Consider the following 22,869-nt stretch of genomic DNA (forward strand, 5'->3'; position numbering starts at 1 on the left):
AGACGCACTCCCATGTGCTTCGCCATCGGGCCAATATTTACAAAATGAAACGTTACCGCCGTTTGGTTTTCCATTCAAACTGTCAATTGGTGTGTGTGTGTGTGTGTGTGAGGAGAGAGAGAGAGAAAGAGAGTGCAAAAGCTTTTCTCTCAACCCATTGACCCCACAAGAACAGGGACTTCGTTTGATAAACTTTTGAAAGGGATTTCCGTGGGACAATAATATTTTTAAAATTTATACTTTTTTATTTCACTCATTTGAAAAGTGTCCAAAAATAGCAACAAAAGCAAAAAAGTTTAATAAGAATTCTAAAATTCCAAAATGCAGCATAATAAAATTTCGAAGAGTTTTTGTCCGAATTTGATTAATGATTTCATTCAAAACTGTTAAATAATGTCTAATTGTATAATAAATATATCAATTTTAAGATTTTCGATTCATGTTCACTCTAAAAATGAAAAATTGGTAACAACAAGTGTAAATTCCATCGTGAGATTTCATTGACAAGTCCAAGAGTGCTACTGAGGCAACCAACAAATCAACATGCGCCTGCTCCGTTGTCCTTGGCGACCCATAAATAAATAATTACATGGGAACAGTTGGACGAATCCCATTGCCAATGTGTTACCAGTGAGCAGTTATTGGTTGGCAATGCCACCGCAAGGCAGCCAAAAATCAGTGTGTAACACCTGACAATAATAGGAAACGCGAAAACAAGAAACCAAATGAACAAGTGTGAAATGTGATACAAGAAAAACAACAAAGAGGGCAATTTTCTTAAGTTATCGATGGCAACCACGTTGCACCTGCCTCAAGCTCAAGAGTGAACTATGCCTCGAAAAAGTTGCTGCTGCTCCGTCTCTCCCCTCTGATCTTTACTTGAGAGTGTTTAAGTGCAATATATGTACATGGTTGTGGATAATGAGGGATGGGGCTATATTGAACTCAGTAAACAATAATCTAAGAGTCACATAGACAGACTCTCTCTCTCTCTATTGTCAAAATTCATAGTTCAAAGTTTAGACAGTTAACGAGAAATACTACAGAAAGGCACACACAATATTTCAATGATTCTCTTATTTTATTTTATTTTTTGAAAATAAGAAAAGTCAACGAAATATCATTAGAACGTCGATAGTTTTGTGCCATTACACAACAACAACAACAATAACAATAACAACAAGGACAACGATTATACATTCTTAACAATATCAACACAAAGGCTTTTTAGTGTTATTTTCTTTATTTTAAATGATGTCAGAGGTGCCGGTTAATTCTGATGATGAATATGTAGACGAGTCCTTCGAGGAGGATTCCCAATCTGAGGTGGAAGAAGAACAGGAAATCGAAATCTCCGAGGATAATTATGACGTTGCCAACCAAATGCAGCTAGAACATCTGGAAGACGAGCAGGAGGAGGAGGATGATGAGTATAGTGATACGCAAAGCGAGAGCGATGCGGAGGCGGAGTTCATGCGCGGCAATGTAAGTGACGGCAAAGATTTGCCGGAGCTGACAATCAAAGAGTTTAGCCTAAACACCAAAATAAATGTCCTGCCCCCTAATCCCCCACAGCCACATGCACGTCGCCAGCAATTGTATAGCGGTCGTTCAACTGGGGGTTTCAATCACACACGAATGCCGACCTATCCTAGCTCTTCGTCGGATGATGAGAGCAGTGTGGTCGTAACCAAGACTGTGGCAGAGGTGAATGAATTGGTAGGCGTACTTAGTATTCATGAGGAGGACGAGGCCCTGTCTGTCCGCACCCTGAAACCGAGTAGTGCGCATAATAAGACTGTCAGAGAAGAGCAGAGAGAAGCTGATGCATCGGAGGTTGAAGAAATCGAAGAAGAGGAGGAAGTGATACAATCTCATGCTGCTAATAATAACGACATCGATGACGATGCCGAATCAATTGATGAAGAGGAAGAGGAAGATGAGATACAGATCGAGGAGAGTGAAGATGATCAAAAGACTGAAGCAGATGACCATGAATACAATGATATGGGCGACCAAGATCAAGAGCAATACTTTGACGACGACGACGGCGGCTGCGAGGAGGAAGAAGTAATCCAAATGAACATGCAGGACATGGTTACTGTTGTCGATGCCAGCGACAATAGTAGTGATCAGAGTGGACCCGTTAGCAGAATGCACAACACTTTAGACAATGTTTCTCTCTACTCGGCTGAGACCGAATACACTGTAGTTCAAGAACGCACGCCACGCAAACCGTCTGGTATACCGAAGCCCGTAAGCCTGAACTCAAGCCGTTCAGCACGTCAGCGTGCGGAAGTAAACGTAGAGCCACCAATAGAGAACGTCCAACCACAAGTAACTTATCAACAGACTGATCTTGATTTTACTGTCGAAAAGGAAGTGGTGGAAATTTCTCCTCCGCCACAATTGGAGGACTTTGTTAACGATAGTTCCATGAAACCGGATGCAGCAGCCGTCAAGTATCTGGAACAGAAGATGACTCAAATGTCCGAAATGATAATGAATTCATTTCGCATGAGCGGCGGTGCTGTTAACAATCCAGCTCTCGAACAATTGGCCAAGGCCACAGGAATGATGCAGTCACATGCTGCTAGGCTAGGTACGGTCGACGAATGCGATGGTATTTCCACCACAGGGTCATCGGCTCCGATTAGCTCACGCAGCTGTGGGGATAGACGTAGGCCAACACCGCAGCATCACCATCTAGATTCACAGAATACTTTGGCGGGTACTGTGCGCTCTGCCAGACTAGCGCGGCCGAGTTGTCGCTGTCCATCAGCTACGGACAGTCTCGCGGGGATGGCAGAACTGCAACCCGAAATGGAATTAGGTATGGACGAATTCCTTATGGATGAGTGTGGCCAGGGCGATGGTCTTATGAGACATCACCCACATCGACGCCGGCAACAGCAAAATGTCAATTGTGGCTTTTCCAGTGCAACTCCCAGCACCACTTACAGCAGCAGTGGTGCTGGCAAAACTGCTCCTGGTGCCTTGCGTCCGCGTTCATCCACTGATAAAGTCAAGTAAGTTTTATTCTTAAGTCCCCTCAATGTTGCCAATTAATCGTTTTTTCCTCCTTTGAACACAGCAATAAAAATGCGGGACGCAAAAGTTTTAGTTTTTCCAATTACCAGGTGCGTGAGATTGAGCGACAGAATCATATTTTGCTGAAGAAAATGATGTCCATTAAGCCGACGGCTGCCATAAAGGCCAGCACAAGCAGTATTAAGTGTAATCCTAATGCACCACCAAAGCAAACGCCTCCAGTTGCTCGACTTTCCAGCGCCGCTGTTAATCGAAAAAAGGGTCAACGCCAAATTGATTTGGACAATGATCTGCTTAAGCGAAAACTTGAGGCCATTGGCGCCCGTCGTCCGCAATTTAAATGATGCTTAATCATGGCGCTGACGGTTCCAACTGTGTTCATATTATAAGTTTAGTTCCAAAGCGAATTTACAAAATTAAAATTTATTGCAAGTTGAGAAATGTAAAAATGGGAATTGTGTAAATTTTATCTAGCAATGGGCAAATGGGGCCATGAAAAAAATAGCCAATTGAATAATATAATCTAACAGAAATAATTGCGAATAAATGATTGTTAAAGTATAAAATTAAAATAAAGTATTGAAGTAAAACTGAATTGCATGCGTCTACCTTGATTAGTCTAAATCGTAACCTCAGTGATCTTATCAAGAAATGTTTCTCCCAATGCTTTGACTGCTTTAAAGGCAGCATCGCCATTTTGTTCTCTAAAATTGGCTTCATTCTGCAATTTTACCTTTTCCCTCTGCTCCAAATCTCTGTAGATTACTTGGCCAATCTGTAATTATCAATAATAAAAGCACGGCGTTCGCCCAGAAGAAATATGTCCACTTACATAAACATCTATGGCCGCATACATCAATTGATTCTCATCGAGGGGTATGACATGCCATTTACTCATCCGAACTTTTTTACTTTTATCCATGGCCTTTTTGGCAATGAAATTGGCCAAGCGTTCCAGACTCCAACGACCACCAGTTTCGCATATTTCATTACACCAAACACCCAGATCGACGCATTTCTCAATAAGAGGATCGGCTACAATCTCTGGAAAGTCTCGTTGGAGTTTGCGGAAATCTCTTTAAAGATTGCAAGAAATTTATGTGAGAATTGTTTCGAATTTGTTTGTGGAAACTTACGCCTTGATATTGACGCCATGCAACCGGACTTTCGGATGATTCAGTAAAGCCACTAATGCTGCTGGCAGTTTCTTTAATTTACTCAGCTGGTACACATAACAACAACGTTCATCCACGCATACTTGAATAACTGAAGATTTACCTGGCCCCGTTTGAAATGAGAATGGCCATTCCATATCGAAGGCCATGGGCACCACATCCAGTGTGGATTGCTTGTCTATCCATTGGCTACAGGACAAATTGTTGATACTTGTTTAACAGATAAAACTCTAGACACACTTACATTACATCATCAGCTGAAGCAGCGATATCATGGTTCTCTGTATAATATTTGATGGCTCCTTTATACTTAATAAAAGGCAATTTTTCTGGTTTTTCCTTTTCCGGCGAAGGAGTACCCTCTTCGGTCATGGATCGAGTGCTGCGTGTTAGTCGAGCACTTCGTCGCTTTGGTGGATTCTCACCGTCCTCCTCGTTCTTTATGTCTTTGACCTTTAATTGGCAATGTTCGGATTAATTATTAATTGAACTTGAAATTATCCTGACCTCTGTGGGAGTATCTTGATTCCTGCGCTTAGAGGCGGGCTTGGCGATTTGGGCGTTTCTGAGCTTCGGCGTATTCTCCTTCTCCACGTAATCGACCTCTTCCTTCTAAATAAATTTAATTTGTTTATTTTGTATTTTTACTACGACAATAATAAAACTTACCTGTTTTTCTGTTGGAGTGTTTTTATCCTTTTGTTTATCCAATGACTTAGGAGTTCCCTTGATTGTTGCAGGTTTCTGAAATTGGAAAATATTTATTTAACTTTAAATCTGTAACATTTAATCTTTTGTATATTTAAACACAACTTACTTGATCTTCATTTAAATTTGTTTTAGTGGGCATTTTGATTAAATATTTATCCATTTGTTAACAACAACAATGCTCGGTCCCGCCAAAACTCAAAGAATGTATCTGCTGGCTTATCAGCAAAATACCAAAAAAAAGAAAACTAGATTTTTTGGCGGTATTCAGTAATATTTGGTCACACCAAAAAGTGTCAAATAGGAAGAAATACTATAAAACACTAAAAATACTAAATTTCTTGGTGGAAACTATTTAGTAATATTTGGTCACACCTCAAAGTGATACTAGATAACTTGCCGGTTTGCGCCAGGTCACACTGTAGATATAACTAAAAGGCCGCGTTGTGTTTCTACATTATTGTTATTTGTAATTTTTAAAAAACTGCTTAAAAGAATGGCCGCAAATGTGTCCATACACTATGTGTCTGAAAAAATATCTAAGGTGCGATGGGTGCCAGAGCAGCTGCAGCAAAGTGAACGTTTCATCAGCGGCAGCTGGGACATGAGCAAAAATTTCGTACGCATTTGGCGCCTGCAATCCAATCAGCATCAATTTGACAATCCGGATGTAAGTTTGGATTTTACGCCGCGTTGCAATGACAAAATCGCCATGCAGGACGACGTGACAGGCCTGGAATTTGTCGACCATAATACTCTGGCGGTAGGCTGTGCAGATGGTAAGAAGCGCGGGCAGAGACCAGCAACAGCTGATATCTAAATTGCCTCCACCCACTTCCAGGTCATCTTAGTCTCTTTAATGTCCAGCGAGCCGTAGAAGAGGACAAGCTACAGTTTCAGGCACGCAGTGAACGTCTACATAGCCTAAAACGCAGTGACAGATCCGCACCTTGTACTGCAATTGCCGCCTATGGCAGTGATGTGGCTACCGTGGGAGAGGATGGAGTCCTCAATGTGCTTAGTGCCAACAATTTGAAGCAAGTAAAGCGTTCCATCGATGCCGATAGCATATCTTTGTTTGCCGTTGCCTATGTGAACCAGCATGAATTGGTTACGGCCAATCGAATGGGTGTGTTACGAATGTTCGATACTCGCCTTTCCAGCGAAGCTCAGCCAAAAATAGCCTTCATGGCTGCCTGTGAAGATGACAAAGCCTCAAATTTTGTTTCCGCTTTAACCGTGCATCCCATGCAGCAACATATCCTAATGTGCGGCAGTGAAGAGGGCACAGTCACTGTATGGGATTTGCGAAACTTGGCATATCCTGCTTCTTATCTGACTGCCCACAATAGTCCCATCAACGATATACGTTTTCATAGCAAGGATCCTTCCAAGCTTTTTACCGCAGCAGAGGGAGGCGAAGTTTGGCTCTGGTCTGAGAATAAGGTTCTGAATGATACCCATCAAAAGGAAGGCAATAGTGCTTGGCTAAGTGGAGAACGTGTACGTACATTAATTGATTTGGGTGGGGTCTTGACCAATACGCGTAAATCTGTTAATTCCTTTGATGTTCATGGATCCCGCCTAGTGTGTGGCAGTGACACGGAGGCTATTTATATAGTAGATGAAGTTTTCTAGTACTACAAATTAAGATTAAATTTTCACTTATAATACAAATCCAATAGTTGTATGAGTCGACTGATTTGATATGGGCTTATCTTTTTGATTCAAAGTCAATTGTAATAACTGTCAGAATCTATTGACACACGTTTTAATTGTTAATTGTTACTTCAAAGTTCTTAAATTCTATCTTGGATAAGCCAAGTATTTTTATATTTATAATTTATTTCAGTATACGCAAAAATTTGCTTAAATCAAAGCACCTGTCTATAACTTAAACTACATATGCATATATAATGTTACATAACCATTTTGATTTGAATAGTTTTGGGTGCTTGCTGTGTCTGTATGTGTGTGTGTCTTTTTACTTACATTTATCAAACTTAATTACTAATTCGTTTGCTAATTTTGAATAGATTTATGCGTGTTTATCAACTACAGTAGATTCGATTTATATGATCTAATTTCTCGTCGCTAACATTTGCTCAGATAAGTCAATGAGTAATAAATACAATTATATTTAGGAAGGATATATGTATAATTATGTATATATTTACAATTGATTTGTTTTGGTTCGATACAATTTATAAGTATTCTGTTTTTTGAAATTTGAGCATTTTCAACTGCATTTCAATTAGGACTTGAAGATCATTCATTTTCAGAACTTGATGTATTTTTACAATGGATAATTTCTTGGTTTACTTGCAGAGATTCAATTGTTTTATCCATTCGTTTTTTAAATTAAGGATTATTAACTTCATGTCCTTTGGGCTCTAATAGAAACGCTCGAACTTGGCTGGTTTGTTGAGTGCACAGAAATAATACCCTGAATAGTTTTGTGTAGCGCCGGGTGGAGTATAGTCGCTGATGCTATAATTTCCATAATCATAGTTGGTCATGTGGGGGTGGTGATGGTGGTGCATATGATGTGTATGCGGATGCGGATGCGAATGGTGGTGCGGGTGCGTGGGGTGATAATGTTGAAAACCGCCAGCACTGCGTGGCTTTTGTCATGTGATGAGACTGTTGCCGCTAATGCCATTACCACCACCACTGCTGGCACCGCTTCCACCACTGCTGTTGCTGCTGCTGCCATTGCCATTGTTGTTATTATTGCCATGGACGCGCATGTGCCGATTGAGATTGCCCGACTGCGAGAATCTGTTTGGCAGACGACAAAAATTGATTAGATTCCAGGCATTTCCAGGACTCTTTGTCTCAACACTTACCTGAGCAGACACAATTTGCACTGGTAGGGCTTCTCGCCGCTATGAATGCGCAAATGCTTGGTTAATGTGGAGCTATCCGAGAAGGATTTCTTGCAGGAGGAGCATCGGTAGGGCCGCTCCCCGGAGTGGGTGCGCATGTGCGTAGTGACGCTGGAACTTTGCGAGAAACGTCTATCACAAATGGGACAACGGAACGGCTTCTGGCCGGTGTGTGTGCGTACGTGGGCCGTCAGATTTGCGGCCTGGGAGAAGCTCTTGTTGCAGTCGGGGCATCGGTATGGCCGTTCCCCCGAATGCGTGCGTAGGTGCGTCTTCAGTGTGCTGGGCCGGGCATAGGTTTTCCCGCAGAGGCGACACAAATTTGGTTTCATATCGCCTCCGCTGGCACTGTCCTCGCCATCCTCGCCATTGCTATCCTCTCCGTCATCATCGTAGGTGGAAAGGCCCAAACTCAAAGCAGCTGCCTGATAGCTGCTAGGACTCTTATGCGGCGGAGAATAACCCTGAACATGTCCCGCCGATACTGCTCCAGCATAAGGGTAACCAAGAGTAGACGCTGTGCTTGCTGCAGGCGGCGATGGTGACTCCTTTTCAGTCACAGTCAGCGGCGGGAGAGCACCTAGTGCTGCCGCAGCTGCTGCTGCTGTTGCTGTTGCGGCCGGAGCACGAAAATCCGCCGTAAATGAATAGGTAGCCGAGGCGGGATAGTGGGTGGGACTTAATAGCGGCGGATAGAGCACATTTACCGCTGCTGCAGCCGACGTGGAATTATTTGGCGGTGTCCAATTCATTTGTGAGCACTGCATGGGCACTCCGCTTCCATCAGCTGCCCCATAGCCATGATGCATGGTCATGTTCATGCTGACATTAACACTCATACTTGGATACATGGCGGCGGCTGTGGGAACATTAGAACCGGGCGACTCGTAATAACAACCGGAGCCGGCGCCACTTCCATTCCCACTCGATGTGCTAATGCTATTGTGGAGCATATTACCACCGAGTGATGATTGATTTTGTGCCTGTTGAGGGTGGTGCTGATGTTGATGTTGATGCTGCTGATGCTGGTGCTGGTGTTGGTGTTGATGATTGCTGGAATGTCCGTGTCCCCCATGTCCATGCTGCTGGCTGCCATTCGGGGAGATGAGCATTTGGTGCGGATGCACCGTATAGGACAAGGATGCCTGATGGGGATTGGTGGCAAAATTGTAAGAGGCACCACATGGCGAAAAGGGAAACAAACTGGGCAACGGATCAATGTCCAGCGGCGGTAGACCAGGAAATGTGGAGGCCATCTCGTCGCTATTCCAATAACTGCCGTTGCCGGCTCCACTTGATGCTAAATTACCGCTACCGCCGGCGGGTGGTGTATTATTTAACTGGCTTGTCGTGCCCAGCACAGCGTCACTGTCTCCGTCACCGTCACCGACTCCCACTCCGACACCGACACCGATGGTGGGATCAAAGCAGCCACCGCAATCGAAATCACTGCTGGTAAGCGAGGATATGGGCAGGGCGGTATTACCTTGGCAGGATAAGCAGCCGACGCAGGACGCAGCACACTCTTGCTGTGATACGAAGGAAACACTTGACTTTAATGCGACACGTCCAACAATTTGGATTTATGCGAATTTAGAAAATACCTGCGGACTGTCCAGCGCCAGGACGAATAATGGATTGTTGGGCACATAGCCCGTTTCTGGTTCCACAGGACCACCGTTTGAGACATCGCACGATATGTACATAGCTCCACCCTCTTGATCTTCCAGGGAATCTGCGCAGATGAACAAATAAATCAAAATTTAATACTTAAACACGACTGAAGCACTGGAAGGATGTCAGGCTAGCCATCATCTAAGGCAGGCTGTGGGTATCTGATAGATACATTTCACACAATTCAATGCTAGCCTGCAACCACTGTGCGCATCGCGAAACTCCGCCCCTTACACATACACAAGCGCACCACCAGTCACACACACACACACACAGATGAACGAGAGCCCGCCATTTGCTTTACTCTCGCGTATTGGCTTTGGGACCAACTCGAATGGCATTTATCGCACTCACCCAGAATTATGTTCAAGAGTTTGGAACTTTTATATAACAATCCCATGACATGACTTCACTTCTAAGTCGTTTGATTCCAGCTCTTGTTGTTGTTTTTGTTTTATTTCGCGTTTTTCTACGTTTCATTTTGCGGCTTTAATTTCCAACTAGAAAAATTCACAAAAAATACAGAAACACATTTACATTTAGATAAAAATAATGTCGTCTTTAGCATCTTATATTTTATTTTATTATTTATTTACATAAAACACTCAATTTAATTTAATTTTTAGTAATTATTTTATCTTTTGCTTATTCCCTAGCGACAGAAAGTAAATGCAAGAACTAATCCCAAAAGAAATTCAATTAAAAAAACTTTGGAAGATCTTAAAATATTTGCATTAATCTTCAGAATTTTTCATGTTGTATTTTAAGTGGATTTTTCTCTACTTTTTTTAACTATTGGTATTTCGAATATATATTCACTATTTTGTACACTTTTAAAACTTCTTTTCTGAAGATTTAATATGTTTTCATAAATGACAGGAAATTTAGCACTAGAAACAGCTAAGTTCAGTTTTGTTTTTTAAGATAGATAATTAAAAATATCCAGTCCAAAAAATTTTTAAAAAAAAATCTAGAATCTTTAATTTTTGAGTTTGAGTTAAAAGAATTTAACAAAGAAATTTTCTGATAAAAAACGAGAAAACCCAAACTAAAACTAAAAAAATGAATCGTTTCTGTCTTTTTTCATAGTTTTTGTTCTTTAAACAACTAAAAATTTAGTAGAATTTCGTATTATTTTTTTTTTCATTTCATGACAAAATTAAGTAAATATCAGTCAGTTTCCTTTAATTTCAGAATCGATTAAGATCATAAAAGTTTTAAGAGGCTATTTAAAGTTTTGACTTGTATTAGATATATTTTGCAGATCTAGATGAATTGAAGTTATTAATGTAACTATATATTCTTCATGGGTTTGAATTAAGATCTATTTTCGCTAGGATAATTGTTAAATATGTATAACATTTGAATTATTGATAATCTATAATTCACTTAAATTCTATAATTGGGTAATTCCTAGCAAATTTTTAGTGGTTTTTTTAGAATTTTTTGATATTTGTAATGGATTAGAAATCAGATTTTCGATTAATGAATTACAAACTCGTTTCAGAACAATTTGAATTTAAATTTAAATAGATTCGAATCCAAACTCTAGTGTTTTGAAGAACAATCAGCTAAATATGTTTGTATTTTTGGAATTTTGTAGGTTTAGATCACATTTTGTAGTTTCATTTATTTGAATGAAGTTTTCACACCTTTGAAATATTTGCAATAATTTCATGACTGCACTGAAGAAACAATTTTCAAGATATCGCAGTAGTTTTTTGTTTGATTTTTTTATTATAATTTTCACTAGTTTAACTATTTTCTTTTTAGTTATCACACGAATATTCCTTTGGATTTGTAGGTATAGATTTTGTGTTTTTTGATGGATTTACTATATAGTAGACGAAATAGTTGTGCAAGATTTGAGTATTGCTTTAATGCAGGGCAAGAAGCGACTTTTGGCGACGAGCATAAGACGGCAACTAATTGTCAGTTTTTAGTTCGATGCGTCGTCTCAGCCCCAATGATATCGACAGGCAGTCAGGCAGCAGCGGCAAAGCGACAACCACATAAGAAAAAAAGGCAAAAAAAAAATACTCACTTAATTATAAACAAGCGACAAAAGGGCGCAAAAGACAACAACCTCACACTCACACACACACACTGGGTAGCAAAAGTACTCTCACACATATGAGAGAGACTCCAGACCCTTCCTACAGACGAACCCGCACCCTCCCGAAAATCCATCACTACCACTACCACCACCACCAACAGCCAACCAATGCGCTCCGTCTACGACATGCCGGCTTTTGCGGCGACTACCTACATACCTACCCCTGATCCCGATCCCGCCTGCCACACTATTGAGGCCCATTCATACGTGAGCAGCCAGCGGCAGCAGTTTTCAGTAGTTTTTATTTGTCACCCAATATCTTTACAGCTCGACACCAGATATCTACATTGGTGGAAGGGGCAAGGGAGGAAGGCTCAAGGGGGGAAACGACTGCAACTGCAACAGCAACAATAACCATTGATCGTCTTGAGGCAGAGTCAGAGTTTTGTGTTGACGTCCAAGTTGGATTTCTGCTTCCTTTTTTCTTCATTCTTTTGTGGTTAAATGTGTTTGCCGCTTTGCCAACCACACAGTCTCTCTCTCCCTCCCTTCCTCTCCGGTCAGAGCAACCCTTTGCTGCCCCTTTTGTTTCTAAGTTGTACGATTCTCATACGTATATATCAACCAATAGGAATCGACTCTGCCAGCAGCTCTGCCTACAAGTCTATCGATCGTTGCTCTATGTCATATGTAAATGCTAGACCAGATACAACACAGAAACCGAAACCAATAACTTTTTACGATATTTGATATTACGATTTGTGGTTGTGTTTATTGCAACAAAGCAAAAAACGAGTGTTAAAAACAACTACAACAAATAGACAAGAAAAATCATAATGATGAAATATTATTAATTTCACAGACTAGTTAAAGCTGTCTTCAATTTCTTGCATTTCTTTCACACATTTCCACTCAAATTCGTTGCATTTTTTCGGCCAAATTAATTAAATCAGTTAGGTGTAAAGGCTTTCAATGATCGCCTGACAATGTTGGTCAAAAGTATCTATATATACCCACCTATGTATGTACACAAAGATATCAGTTTACCCCCTGATTGGTGTGGTGGGAATTTCAGGTCAACATAAAATCAAAGTATGGCAAAAGATACCTACTAACCAGTTTTATTTTGTTATGCCAAACACCCTTCACATAAAAAGTTAAGAACTTTACTATTCTAGGATCACCAGGTCCATCATGGTCAAAGCCTAAACTACAAATACTCACATATATTTTCTTTTAAGTTTAAAAATGATTAGTAATTTGGTTAATGAATAAATGATTTTCGATTTCAGTCATACTTTTAACTAATGGTCTAATCAGCCTGAACTTGGTATGGCTTTAAATAGAATTTGACATCATCTAACCAAAATATGTATATCATTACCTAGTATAGGGTATCAATGAATGGGGAGCCTCTTAACGCATAAAAATTGTTCTTAACCATGTCGATCGGTTTCGGTTTCAGTTTCATGCTAGCCAGGACATGAGCGTGAGCCCTGTTTTGCTGCCGATTGTCAGAATGGATTAGGTTCACAAATCAACTGAAGTGCCAACCATTGAGGTTGGAGTCTGTTAAGCTAAGCATAAGATAGAATAGAACACAAATATCAATCGGCTAGGTGCTTCAGGTGTCAGCTGTGTAAACTATTTTGTAACTATCGAGGACTCTGAACTCCTTCACCCACTCTGATCTGGTGGCTGTGCGAATATGTTACAAATTAAGAAGAAAAGTCAACATTGTGTGATTCACCCACCCCTCCAATCTCATTTATACCTGTTATCATCATCAACATCCACGCCATTGACAACATCAACCACCTCTTTATCAAAGCAAGCACGTGTATCTTTTTGCTTTTCATTTTTTGTTTGTTTTTGGTCTTTAACTTTTTGGTTTTGGTCAGAAGCCAACTGGTCCTGATGCTGGTCCTGGTCGTCCTCGATCCTAATGCTTTACATCTCTCATCGCTCATTGTTGCCATTAACAACCTGAAAATTCATTTCAGTTGCGTTTCATTTGGCGTTATGTGTTTTGTGTTCTGGGTCTGTGTCTTGTGTTCCCTTCAGTTGTTGAGTTTTCCCTCTGTGTGTGTGTGTGTGTGTGTTGTATTCGAGAGGCTTCGAAAATCAATGAAATACTTTTCGGGTGGCATTCTTGAGGCTTCTCGGGTTTGGCTGCGCTTTGCTTTTATGTTGCCAGTCAAGTCATTCAACATGTTAGTACCATTTGCTCATATTGAATGCCGGTTAATATTAGCTAAAACTGTGGTGGAGCGGGGGGTAGGTTGTGTCAAAAAGGGATGTCCATATGAAGATAATTATAGTATATGCTTAAATTGAGTTAATGCCCAGTTTAGCATATATTATAGAAAGACTAATTATAAAATTAAGTTCAAGCTTTATAAATTGTTTTTATTTTCAAAGCATTTTTAATTAGACTCACTTTTAAAACGTAAGGCGAATTGGTAGTAGCTTTTATTAAAGCCGAATTAACAGCTCAATAAACATATTCAGTTGTTGTTCTAAAGCCTGTTCAATTACCTTTAATTTGATAAGAAAATATTCCTATATCAAATCCATTTTCATTATATTTCATGTTCAAGTATTATTAATTAGTTTGTTTAAGTTTCCATGATGAGTAACTTTATTGAGAATGATTAATAATTTGATAATCTCCTGGAAATTAAGCTGGAACTAGTTCTAGTTAATCTAGAGAAATCCCTTAGACAATTTGACTATATTCATGAATAGATTACGACTGTGAAAGAGTTTAAATAATTGAGATTTGATTTTTGTGGGAATAGTTAGTTGTTGAAATGAATTTTCTTGATTGACATATTGAATTTATTCTTGTAGGATCTGGTCAAATACATAAACATATGTATGTATGTGTGTATCCATTACAATGATAATAATTTCTGAGGACTGTCAGCAAATGTTGTACATTTCGTTCGGCTGGCAGTTGGTCGAACTGTTTCTCGCTAGTTACATATAATTCCTTTGACAGCCCTTACTTTGACACGTTGAAGAAAGTATCGATGACCACTTTTTGGACAGGCACAGCCGTCGTACTTGTGGGCTGGCATTTGTTGGCCAGGTCTAAGGACTAGCCATTCGACAGCTGTACGAGCCAGGCTCATAACCCACTTCTTATTAAAAACCTAAGCCAGCTTATTATATGCGCGGGGCGCAATGGCACTGACGACTTATTAGGAGCAGGAGTCGGAATTGAAGTCCAAGCAGGAGTAAGACATATCCTACAGAAAACAGCAGCAACTACTTGAATTACATTCGAACTTGGGCCTTGACAATATGTTTTTTTTTTAGATACTACTTGGATACACTTGAGTGAAGCGCGCCAAATTAAAATTTTGTGTAAGCCGATACTTTCAGAAGACATAAGATGAAGGAAGGGTTCGTCCTCATACTCCTCCTCGTCCTGTTCCCTTTTCAATTGTTTGTGTGAGAGAGTGACAGCTACATAAGTACAAACCAATGCAGCAATATAACCACTTTTCGTTTTTTGTTTGTTTTTTATTAGAGAATCACTTTGACAAACAAATGGCTCAACTATTGAGTGATGCCTCAATTTCACACACACAGTAGCCGGTACTCATCCCTGCCCTACTTACCCCTGCTGTGGCAATTATTCCTAGGACACGTTTCGTTATTTGCAATTGCAGTTTGGCAAAAACCGCATAAACGATTATCCTGTAATACTTTGGATAAATATTAAATTTCAATTATAGTTGTTAACATGTTATTAGCCACCAATGATGACTATCATTTAGCGCCGCTACTTACCCGAGAAGTCACGTGCCCACGAGCAGATGATAGTAATCATATCAGAACACCAACCGCAAGGGCGTTATGCAGCACCCATTAAATTAACCGAGTGACAACAAATGGAAGATGCGCTGGCAAAATGTTATCAGATTATGCATTGTAACCACCCAGAAGCAAAAGCGCTTCCCCTGGGATGCACACGCACACACATCCTTTTGTTGTGCCCTATCCGATCAACAGGTGACCGACAGGCACACGAATTTTGTGTGAGAATTTTGAATCGACGATTCATTCTTGTGATATTTTTAACTTGGCTCATTCGTCCATCCATATCAGGTTACCATTTGGTGCTGTGATTCCTCGTTTTCGTTGATTCTCATGAGCTGAAATTGAAACGTTGACTCTGCCAAAAACAGGATCCTGATCGATAACAACAAGTTGACAACAAAGTTGACGCAATTCATTCAAAAAGCTACTGCAAAAGTTTATGTAAGTTCTTGATGGAATAAGGTTGTTATCCCCAATCTCTCTCTCTCTTATAATCTTCTTAAATATAATAATCATTATAACGTTCGCCTAAACTAAATTCTTTATACTTCTTCATTTATGTACAAATGTGTCTTCACTTAGCTCCTAGAAGTATGCCACATAAAAATTTACTCGAAATATTTAAAGAGAAATATTTCATTTTGGCTTACTTAATACATTCTGACAGTGGGTCAAGTTTATATTAATATTAATACAAGATTTCTTTATGTATTTTTTTATTTTTTGTAGAAAAACCTTAAGCTACTCCCCTTAATTATAAAAAGCAATAATTCAATTCAATATTTATAGCAAGAAAACAGAAATCAGAATGAGTAAACATTAAACTTTCGTCAAATGTTTCTTAGATCTTGGGCTCTTGGGGTGTTAGTTTGACAATCTTCACCGATTCCTCCCACAATTTGAGTCCCTTCTCCTCATCAAGAGCAGCTGCGTTAAGTGTGCTCTCCTTGCAGTCCATGAAATATTTGCCGGAAACATTGGCCACTTCATCGGATGTGGCTAAATAGATTGTGGTTTGGGCACCAGCCTTAGTTGTCTTAAAGAAACCCTTGGTAATGGCCATCATGGGCAGATTGAGTGGAAATGGAATGTTACGCCAAATGCCCGAATCGATCATGCCAGGATGCAAGAAGTTCACCGTGACTTTGGTACCTTCCAAACGCTTGGCCAACTCACGGGCAAAGTAAATATTGGCAAATTTCGACACATAATACAAATAGGCAGCGGGGAATGTGCCAATTGGATTTAGCTTGTTCAAATTCACCGAGGACAGACGGTACAACTCGGAGGCCACAATCACAATACGGGCAGGAGCACTCTTCTTGAGCAAATCAATCAATAGATGCGTCAATAGGAATGGGCCATAGTGATTGGTTGCCATTGTCAGCTCAATGCCATCCTCGCTGGTTTGTCCACGGAACGCCAGGGCCATGCCAGCATTGTGAATCAGTACATCGATTTTCGATTCTGTTTTCACAATATCAGCGGCGAATTCGCGCACCGATTTCTGAGAGCCCAAATCTAGTTTCTTAACCACGATTTTGTTATTGTTAGTCTCCTTGACGATTTCATCTGTGGAGAAAATGGATTTGCATAAGCCAAACTTTATAATTTACCACTCAATCTCCGACTTACCCTTGACTGCATTGGCTGTCTCTAGATTTCTGCATGCCATAATAATGCGAGCTCCACGACTAGCCAGATCCTTGGCTGTCTCCTTGCCAATGCCACTGTTGGCTCCAGTGATAATAACAGTTTTTCCCTCCATTTTAGTCTGAAAAATGGCAATGTCAAATGTCAATAACTTAATAAGCAATTCGAATACGGGTGAAAACAAACGACAATGATTTTTATTCTTTTTGTAGCTATTAATTAAAACACAAAAATTCGCACAGCTATTGTAATCATAGCCTATGACATGGATAGTTAGTAACAAGTACTATAAAACGGTGCTGCTTTTAGTATCTATGCCCATTAACGGAGCGTTTAATTACCCGACCCCTTCCCCTTGTGAAAACCGAGAGCTTTTGAGGTTTACTCAGTGTCAGACCTAATTTTTTCTTTTTTTTTTTTTTTTAACCCCATGTAAATGATCTGTGTCTCGTCATTTGTAATGCAGATACCCTGCTAGAGATGCAACCGGTTAACTGTACCACAAAATGACGCACTCTAATTCCCCATCCACTCCAACTGGATATAATTAACTCAAGGCGTCATGGCTGAAACACTTAGCTAATAATAAAACGTCTAATAGCTAACTTAGTAAAAGCCTAATCATAAAGAAATTATATGGGAATGATGATCCTAATGATGACCCTAAATTTGAAATTACTTCTTCTTAACTTATGCTTTCCATGAAAGCAATGCACAACTAACTATATATCAACTAGGTATTAATTATATATTTAAAGATACGTATGAACTGTCAATGTTGGTTTGTTTCTCATTGACTCTGAATCTCTGGTACAGCAGCGGATCTGGATATATATTTCATATATATAGTGGCAAATCCAGTCGAGAAAACTAGGTTAGATCATTATCTTCTTACGCTTCAAAAGAACACCGCTCATGCCTAGAGATTCTCATAGATAAGTAGATGTGGAAGAAAACGGAAATGCCAACACCTAATATGAATACATTTCGAAATGTCCAAGTCATGTCACGATTACTGTGCTGTATGTCATTATATAATTTGCGGAATATATAGGTGGTTACACATACATATATAGAAATATCTGGGCGGGGGAAGGGGGGAATTATGGTTTACCTCTGTGAAACAACGACCCGCTGTAATGCGTAAGTAGAATCGTATGCTCATCAAGGTAGCCACAAGACCCGCTGCTAAAGTCATGAACAAAATATCGCATATATAGTGATCGCTTGGTAACCAATTCAAGATGAAACCCATCCTATAAATAATATTGTATACAAAGTGTATATATATAATATATATATGCAAATTGGTTAGGGGGTTATATAATTTAAGCGACTTAATGTCTCAAAGTGTTAAACCAGTTTTTTTTTTTTCAAATTTTTGACTTTTTTTATCGGTCAGTCTATCACAATTTTTGACTCTGTATCTTATGTTTTAGCAACGAAATTGATTTTGAAAAAAAAGAGAGAAAAATGTTAACAAAATTTACACTTTCACTTTTCATAAATAATTATGGCTTATTATGAAACGATGGTCAAAACCAAATTTAAGTTCATTGGCGTCGACAGGTAATCGAAAGAAGAAGAAAGTCGTGTTTGTATATATGTACGTATGTGTGTGTGTGTGTGTGTGTGTATTACAGGTAGATATATTTTTGTTGCTTTCTGTCCACGTCACAAGAAAAGAAGAAGTCGAGAAAAAAAACAACAACTGTGGATGATACGCTTCTGTGCTCTTCTGCCCCACCCTGCCGCAAGACTTGCTCCAGACTTACAACTGACCTGTTTTCTGCCAAGATCGGCATTTTCTGTTTGTTTTTGCCCTTACTCACCTGTTTTGTATTGATTTAGTCTTGATTGGTAATAAAAATTCGCTTGCAATTTACTGTGAACTTTGGACTAGACAATGGTCAAAGAGTTAAATCAGAGTCACAGATACACAAAACCAACAACCTTCGCTTTGAACGCTTGCTCAGAGACTGACTGAATGATAATTGTGGCCGAAAGCCGAACCTGAAGATCGTCTCCAGTTATTGTTATTGTCTATATAGACGCGATAGTTTGGTTTGCTTGCAGTTGGAGCCATAGTAACAGGTTGGCCGGCAAAAGCGACTTGAAGCTGAGATTTCAATGTCGCGCGGCTCAATGTGAGAGACCAGACCAAAGCAAGCATGAGACGCAGAGAGATCTCTCGCACAGACACAGAGAGGGAGAGAGAGAAAGAGACATTGAGAGAAGGGAAATCTTTTCTTTGTGTCATGGTTAAAGAGTACGAAAAACTTTTCTGTATCATTTTTCTTGTTAAAAAGAGAAAATTTGTTGACACTCTTTTGCTTATTTAAACTAAAATTTAGTACATAGACTAGAAAAAGACTTTGAGCAACAAAGGCCTTACTAAAAGTTCCCATTTCATTTCATTCCTTAAAGATAATTTTGGAAGAAAATATCAGGTGAATAAAACATTTGCTATGGGATTAAATGTATTTTACATATTTACAAAAGTCATAAATACATTTTTATATTTATAAGTATTTAATTTCGCACAATTGTTAATTCTAGTTACTTGTCAATGCCATTCTCGGAACGTTCAGTGGCTTGTCTTTGAGGTCGCACCGTATCGGTGTCCAAATGTTTGGCCAAAGTGTTGTACCATTCGCTCATGTGACGTGAGATAATGTTCATAAACTTGGACACCTTTGACTTGACCGTGGTCACTATGCTATCGGATAATGATATTTTGCGTGAATTTGCGTTTGAGTCGAACTTTTTGGTGATCTTCATGATCTTGGAGTCGGATTCCGATCGGCTTGTCGCCTCTTCTCTCTCTTCGGGCTTTATTGTGACCAAATCCATTTTGTATTCATAGATTGAATATCCACCTAGTGGTGGAAGATCCTCAGGATCACCTTTGTCAATGGCATTTGAACGTAATTGTTCATTGGAATAGGTAAAGGGCAGGGCACGACGTCGTCTAAATGAGGGCATTTCCCACCAAGAAGTCATTCCCTCGGCCTTTTTTGGTAAGCGTTTGGGTGCAAGAGCTGCTCCAAAGAAGTCCTTGGTTTGGGGCTCTGATTTGACAGCTCCAATTGTTTCCAGAGAACTATCACTAGCTGGATTCTCATCGCCTAGAGCGAATTCGTGTTCATGTTCGCTGATGTGACTAAGAAAATGCTTGCCCAGCTCTCGTTGGGCCTGCAAGAAGTCATTGGCCACTTGTCCAGCCTTGGATGGACGCTGCTTTTCAATCTTTTCGCCTTCAACCGGTTCTACGTCCTCTTCGAGTTCATCTTGAGTCTTGGTTTTGGTTTTTACCTTGCTTCTGCTAGCCTTACTGGAGAAGGGTTCGGGAAAGAGCAACGAATTCAAGGTGGCTCCTAGATTCATGGGTCTACCAAGTTTTGGTGCCTCAAAGAACTCTGTCGGGGGTAAACGGCGAATGCCATGTTCCTGACCCTGATGTTCCGCCTCTTGTGAGTATTCCTCTTGGGATCGTTGCACAATTTTCAGTTGTGTTTTCGATTTTGGTCGACGTTTCTTGATTGGCTCAGCTTCGGGCTCGACGAGTTCCTCACCATCTGGGGTCTCGATCCGTTCTAAATGGACATCGCCTTCGGGTACGCGAGTATACGATGGCGGCTCTTCGGGCTGCTCCTCCATCTTCTTAAAGAATTTCTCCTCATCGAACTCATCGAAATTGAACAACGGTTTGTGTTTACGTTCTGGCTTACGGATTTCAGTGATTTTCTTAGTCAGTCCAGTTCGTTTGCCGTGCTTATTGTAGAAATATGGACCATTGTAGCTTGAGGCACTGCGTCTGCCACGTCGTCGGGCCACATCGCGTGTCTGTTCCATTACTTGATGTAACCAAACCATTGCCTCTAGTGGACGAACTGCCTGGGTGGCTTTCTTGGGCTGTGTCTCACGTTTTGCAGGCTCAGCAGATGCAGGAGCAGCCTTTGCCTTGTTAAGGGGCTGCAGCAATTGACCCAGCAATGAACTGGGACTGGCTGATTCTGGATTATCGAGAACAAATCGACGATTCCTTCTGAACACATTCTGCAGGGAGCCACGTGTCACGGATGTTTCCTCTATCAAACGCTGCAACAGACGATCTGCCGAGCTATATCGATAGGAGCCGCTGGACTCACTAGATGACTCATTGCTTACAGGATCATCCGCTTCAATTTCGGTGAATTGGCAATGCTCCAAATTAACATCTGGCAGCACCCAGAAGCCCACAGACATGCTTGGGGTAACCAATTGCAGAGGTTTGCTTGCATCATTCTTCTTGATCAACGGACGGAGAGTTGAGTTCAATGAGAGTCTCACATTATTCAATTGAACCCGATGATCATCCACACTGGTCAAGACGTATTGCCAAATTTCGCTGCTGGCCAATTTACTTAAACTCCTAATAGTTATAGTTGTGGGCTGTTCCTCAGTGTTGACCACCATGAAGGCCAATCCTCCGGATACAGCATTCGCACAGTGTGTATAGAGTTTATTACTCGGGGCAAAGACATTCAGTGGACGAGCGGGGAAAACTCTGGAACCCATAACTTTCTTGAACAGACTCGTTACATAGAAACTGAAATTGGGTCGCTCGAAATCCTCAAGATTCATTCGTTTGAATACCACATCAAAGCCACTGCTGGCGGCATCACCCAATGTCTGTGCCCAACGCAAGGCGTCGGTTGTGTCATCCCCCATTATTCGCTTGCTGGAAGTGCGTTCCTCTGGCAGTGTTAGCCAGAGTGGCACACGCTGCTGCTGCAGGATTTTCAAGGCTGGATCACTGTCGTAGATGTAACTGCCCAGACTTGCCTTCGGCAACATATTGGCGGGTCTAAAAAATTGAAAATAAAAATTAATACTTGATTTCACCCACTACGTACTTAATACTTACTGGGTCCAACCAAAGGCTGCATTCAAATCCTTTGACATTTCCACATATTTTCGGGTCTCATCCGCTGTACTGCCCGCCGAAATGTCAGCACCCATGACCCGCCAATTATCCACATATGGCTTGAAGGTATCTGTCATTAGTTTTAATGTGCTCAACTCTTGGACATAATCCTTGGCTCTCGAGGTACCGAAATCAGTGCCCAATTGCCAAATGCAGTCGCTAATGCCCACCATGTAGGAGGTATTCAGAATTTTCAGTGTATGCATGGAGTCCCATTCATCTGGTGCATATGGCACCGGAACAATCATAGTCCAGTTGACGGCACTTAAAGAGGGCACAAAACAATCTCAAATGGAGTCTCCATGAACCATTAAGGTTTAGTTAAGGCTTACCGTGTCCATCGATTAAAACCTTTCCAAATAATCTTTGTGGGATTACGGAGACGTGTCGGTGCATTGGTGGCAAAATAAAAGTCACCAATGAATTTAACATAGGCATCACCCAATAGAGCTGCCATGCTGGTAACAGCCTTACGATTCTTTCCATCCAAGGCATCATACAGATCCTCCGGCTTGACGGCAAAGCTTACGAATTTCTCACTGACATCGTTGTAAGGACGATTCACATGCAGCTGGACCAGAGTGTCACCCCAACAGACCACAGCCAGCAATCCCGACAGCAATAGAACTTGCAAATGAAGTCGCATAGCGAAGTTGACTTGACCGGAGCACCGTAACTCCACAACTGTGCCAGCCATTCGGTAACTGGCCAACCTAAATAACCTAGATACACACATAGATGTGGCCATAACATTTGGCTGACATTCAGTGGAAATAGTTTTGAATTCCAACAAGTGAAAATTATGCTGCAATCGGCAAGAAAATTTTGCTTAGCGTTGCCCTCAATGCGTTTGGGGTTTGACCT

The 22,869-nt window shown here is 40.6% G+C and overlaps 6 protein-coding genes across 7 annotated transcripts; 2 read left to right on the top strand and 4 right to left on the bottom strand.

The window, feature by feature from the left end:
* The first annotated feature begins 1,002 nt into the window (after positions 1-1,002).
* hmw (hemingway) lies at positions 1,003-3,500 on the top strand. Its single transcript, XM_068299876.1, has 3 exons — positions 1,003-1,485; positions 1,576-3,029; positions 3,095-3,500. The coding sequence occupies exons 1-3, from the start codon at positions 1,252-1,254 to the stop codon at positions 3,393-3,395; spliced, it is 1,989 nt and encodes a 662-aa protein (XP_068155977.1). The 5' UTR covers positions 1,003-1,251; the 3' UTR covers positions 3,396-3,500.
* On the bottom strand, positions 3,459-5,171 carry WRNexo (WRN exonuclease). Its single transcript, XM_068299877.1, has 7 exons — positions 5,044-5,171; positions 4,896-4,970; positions 4,734-4,838; positions 4,471-4,679; positions 4,188-4,415; positions 3,884-4,127; positions 3,459-3,826 (listed from the first exon to the last, which is right to left on the bottom strand). The coding sequence occupies exons 1-7, from the start codon at positions 5,095-5,097 to the stop codon at positions 3,671-3,673; spliced, it is 1,071 nt and encodes a 356-aa protein (XP_068155978.1). The 5' UTR covers positions 5,098-5,171; the 3' UTR covers positions 3,459-3,670.
* Positions 5,172-5,330: 159 nt separating this feature from the next.
* Nup43 (Nucleoporin 43kD) lies at positions 5,331-6,611 on the top strand. Its single transcript, XM_068300742.1, has 2 exons — positions 5,331-5,713; positions 5,776-6,611. Exons 1-2 carry the CDS (start codon positions 5,431-5,433, stop codon positions 6,570-6,572), a joined length of 1,080 nt encoding a protein of 359 aa, XP_068156843.1. The 5' UTR covers positions 5,331-5,430; the 3' UTR covers positions 6,573-6,611.
* A 78-nt stretch (positions 6,612-6,689) lies between these two features.
* On the bottom strand, positions 6,690-11,404 carry gl (glass). The gene is made up of 5 exons (XM_068300741.1): positions 11,149-11,404; positions 9,851-9,996; positions 9,427-9,557; positions 7,784-9,351; positions 6,690-7,715 (listed from the first exon to the last, which is right to left on the bottom strand). The coding sequence occupies exons 2-5, from the start codon at positions 9,894-9,896 to the stop codon at positions 7,565-7,567; spliced, it is 1,896 nt and encodes a 631-aa protein (XP_068156842.1). The 5' UTR covers positions 9,897-9,996; positions 11,149-11,404; the 3' UTR covers positions 6,690-7,564.
* Positions 11,405-16,082: 4,678 nt separating this feature from the next.
* LOC137585692 (retinol dehydrogenase 14) lies at positions 16,083-19,025 on the bottom strand. 2 transcript variants are annotated; one of them, XM_068301577.1, is made up of 4 exons: positions 18,869-19,022; positions 18,151-18,292; positions 17,019-17,157; positions 16,083-16,955 (listed from the first exon to the last, which is right to left on the bottom strand). In XM_068301577.1, exons 2-4 carry the CDS (start codon positions 18,289-18,291, stop codon positions 16,225-16,227), a joined length of 1,011 nt encoding a protein of 336 aa, XP_068157678.1. In that variant the 5' UTR covers position 18,292; positions 18,869-19,022; the 3' UTR covers positions 16,083-16,224. The 2 variants fall into 2 exon arrangements, with proteins under 2 accessions (XP_068157678.1, XP_068157677.1); XM_068301576.1 differs by lacking the exon at positions 18,151-18,292 and having other exon boundaries at positions 18,869-19,025.
* Positions 19,026-19,498: 473 nt separating this feature from the next.
* Positions 19,499-22,704, bottom strand: LOC137585690 (uncharacterized). Its single transcript, XM_068301573.1, has 3 exons — positions 22,338-22,704; positions 21,946-22,269; positions 19,499-21,885 (listed from the first exon to the last, which is right to left on the bottom strand). The coding sequence occupies exons 1-3, from the start codon at positions 22,700-22,702 to the stop codon at positions 19,596-19,598; spliced, it is 2,979 nt and encodes a 992-aa protein (XP_068157674.1). The 5' UTR covers positions 22,703-22,704; the 3' UTR covers positions 19,499-19,595.
* Between the last annotated feature and the right edge of the window lie 165 nt (positions 22,705-22,869).

Source organism: Drosophila tropicalis, unplaced genomic scaffold (assembly GCF_018151085.1).
Source record: "Drosophila tropicalis isolate 14030-0801.00 unplaced genomic scaffold, ASM1815108v1 contig_878, whole genome shotgun sequence".
Taxonomy (NCBI): domain Eukaryota; kingdom Metazoa; phylum Arthropoda; class Insecta; order Diptera; family Drosophilidae; genus Drosophila; species Drosophila tropicalis.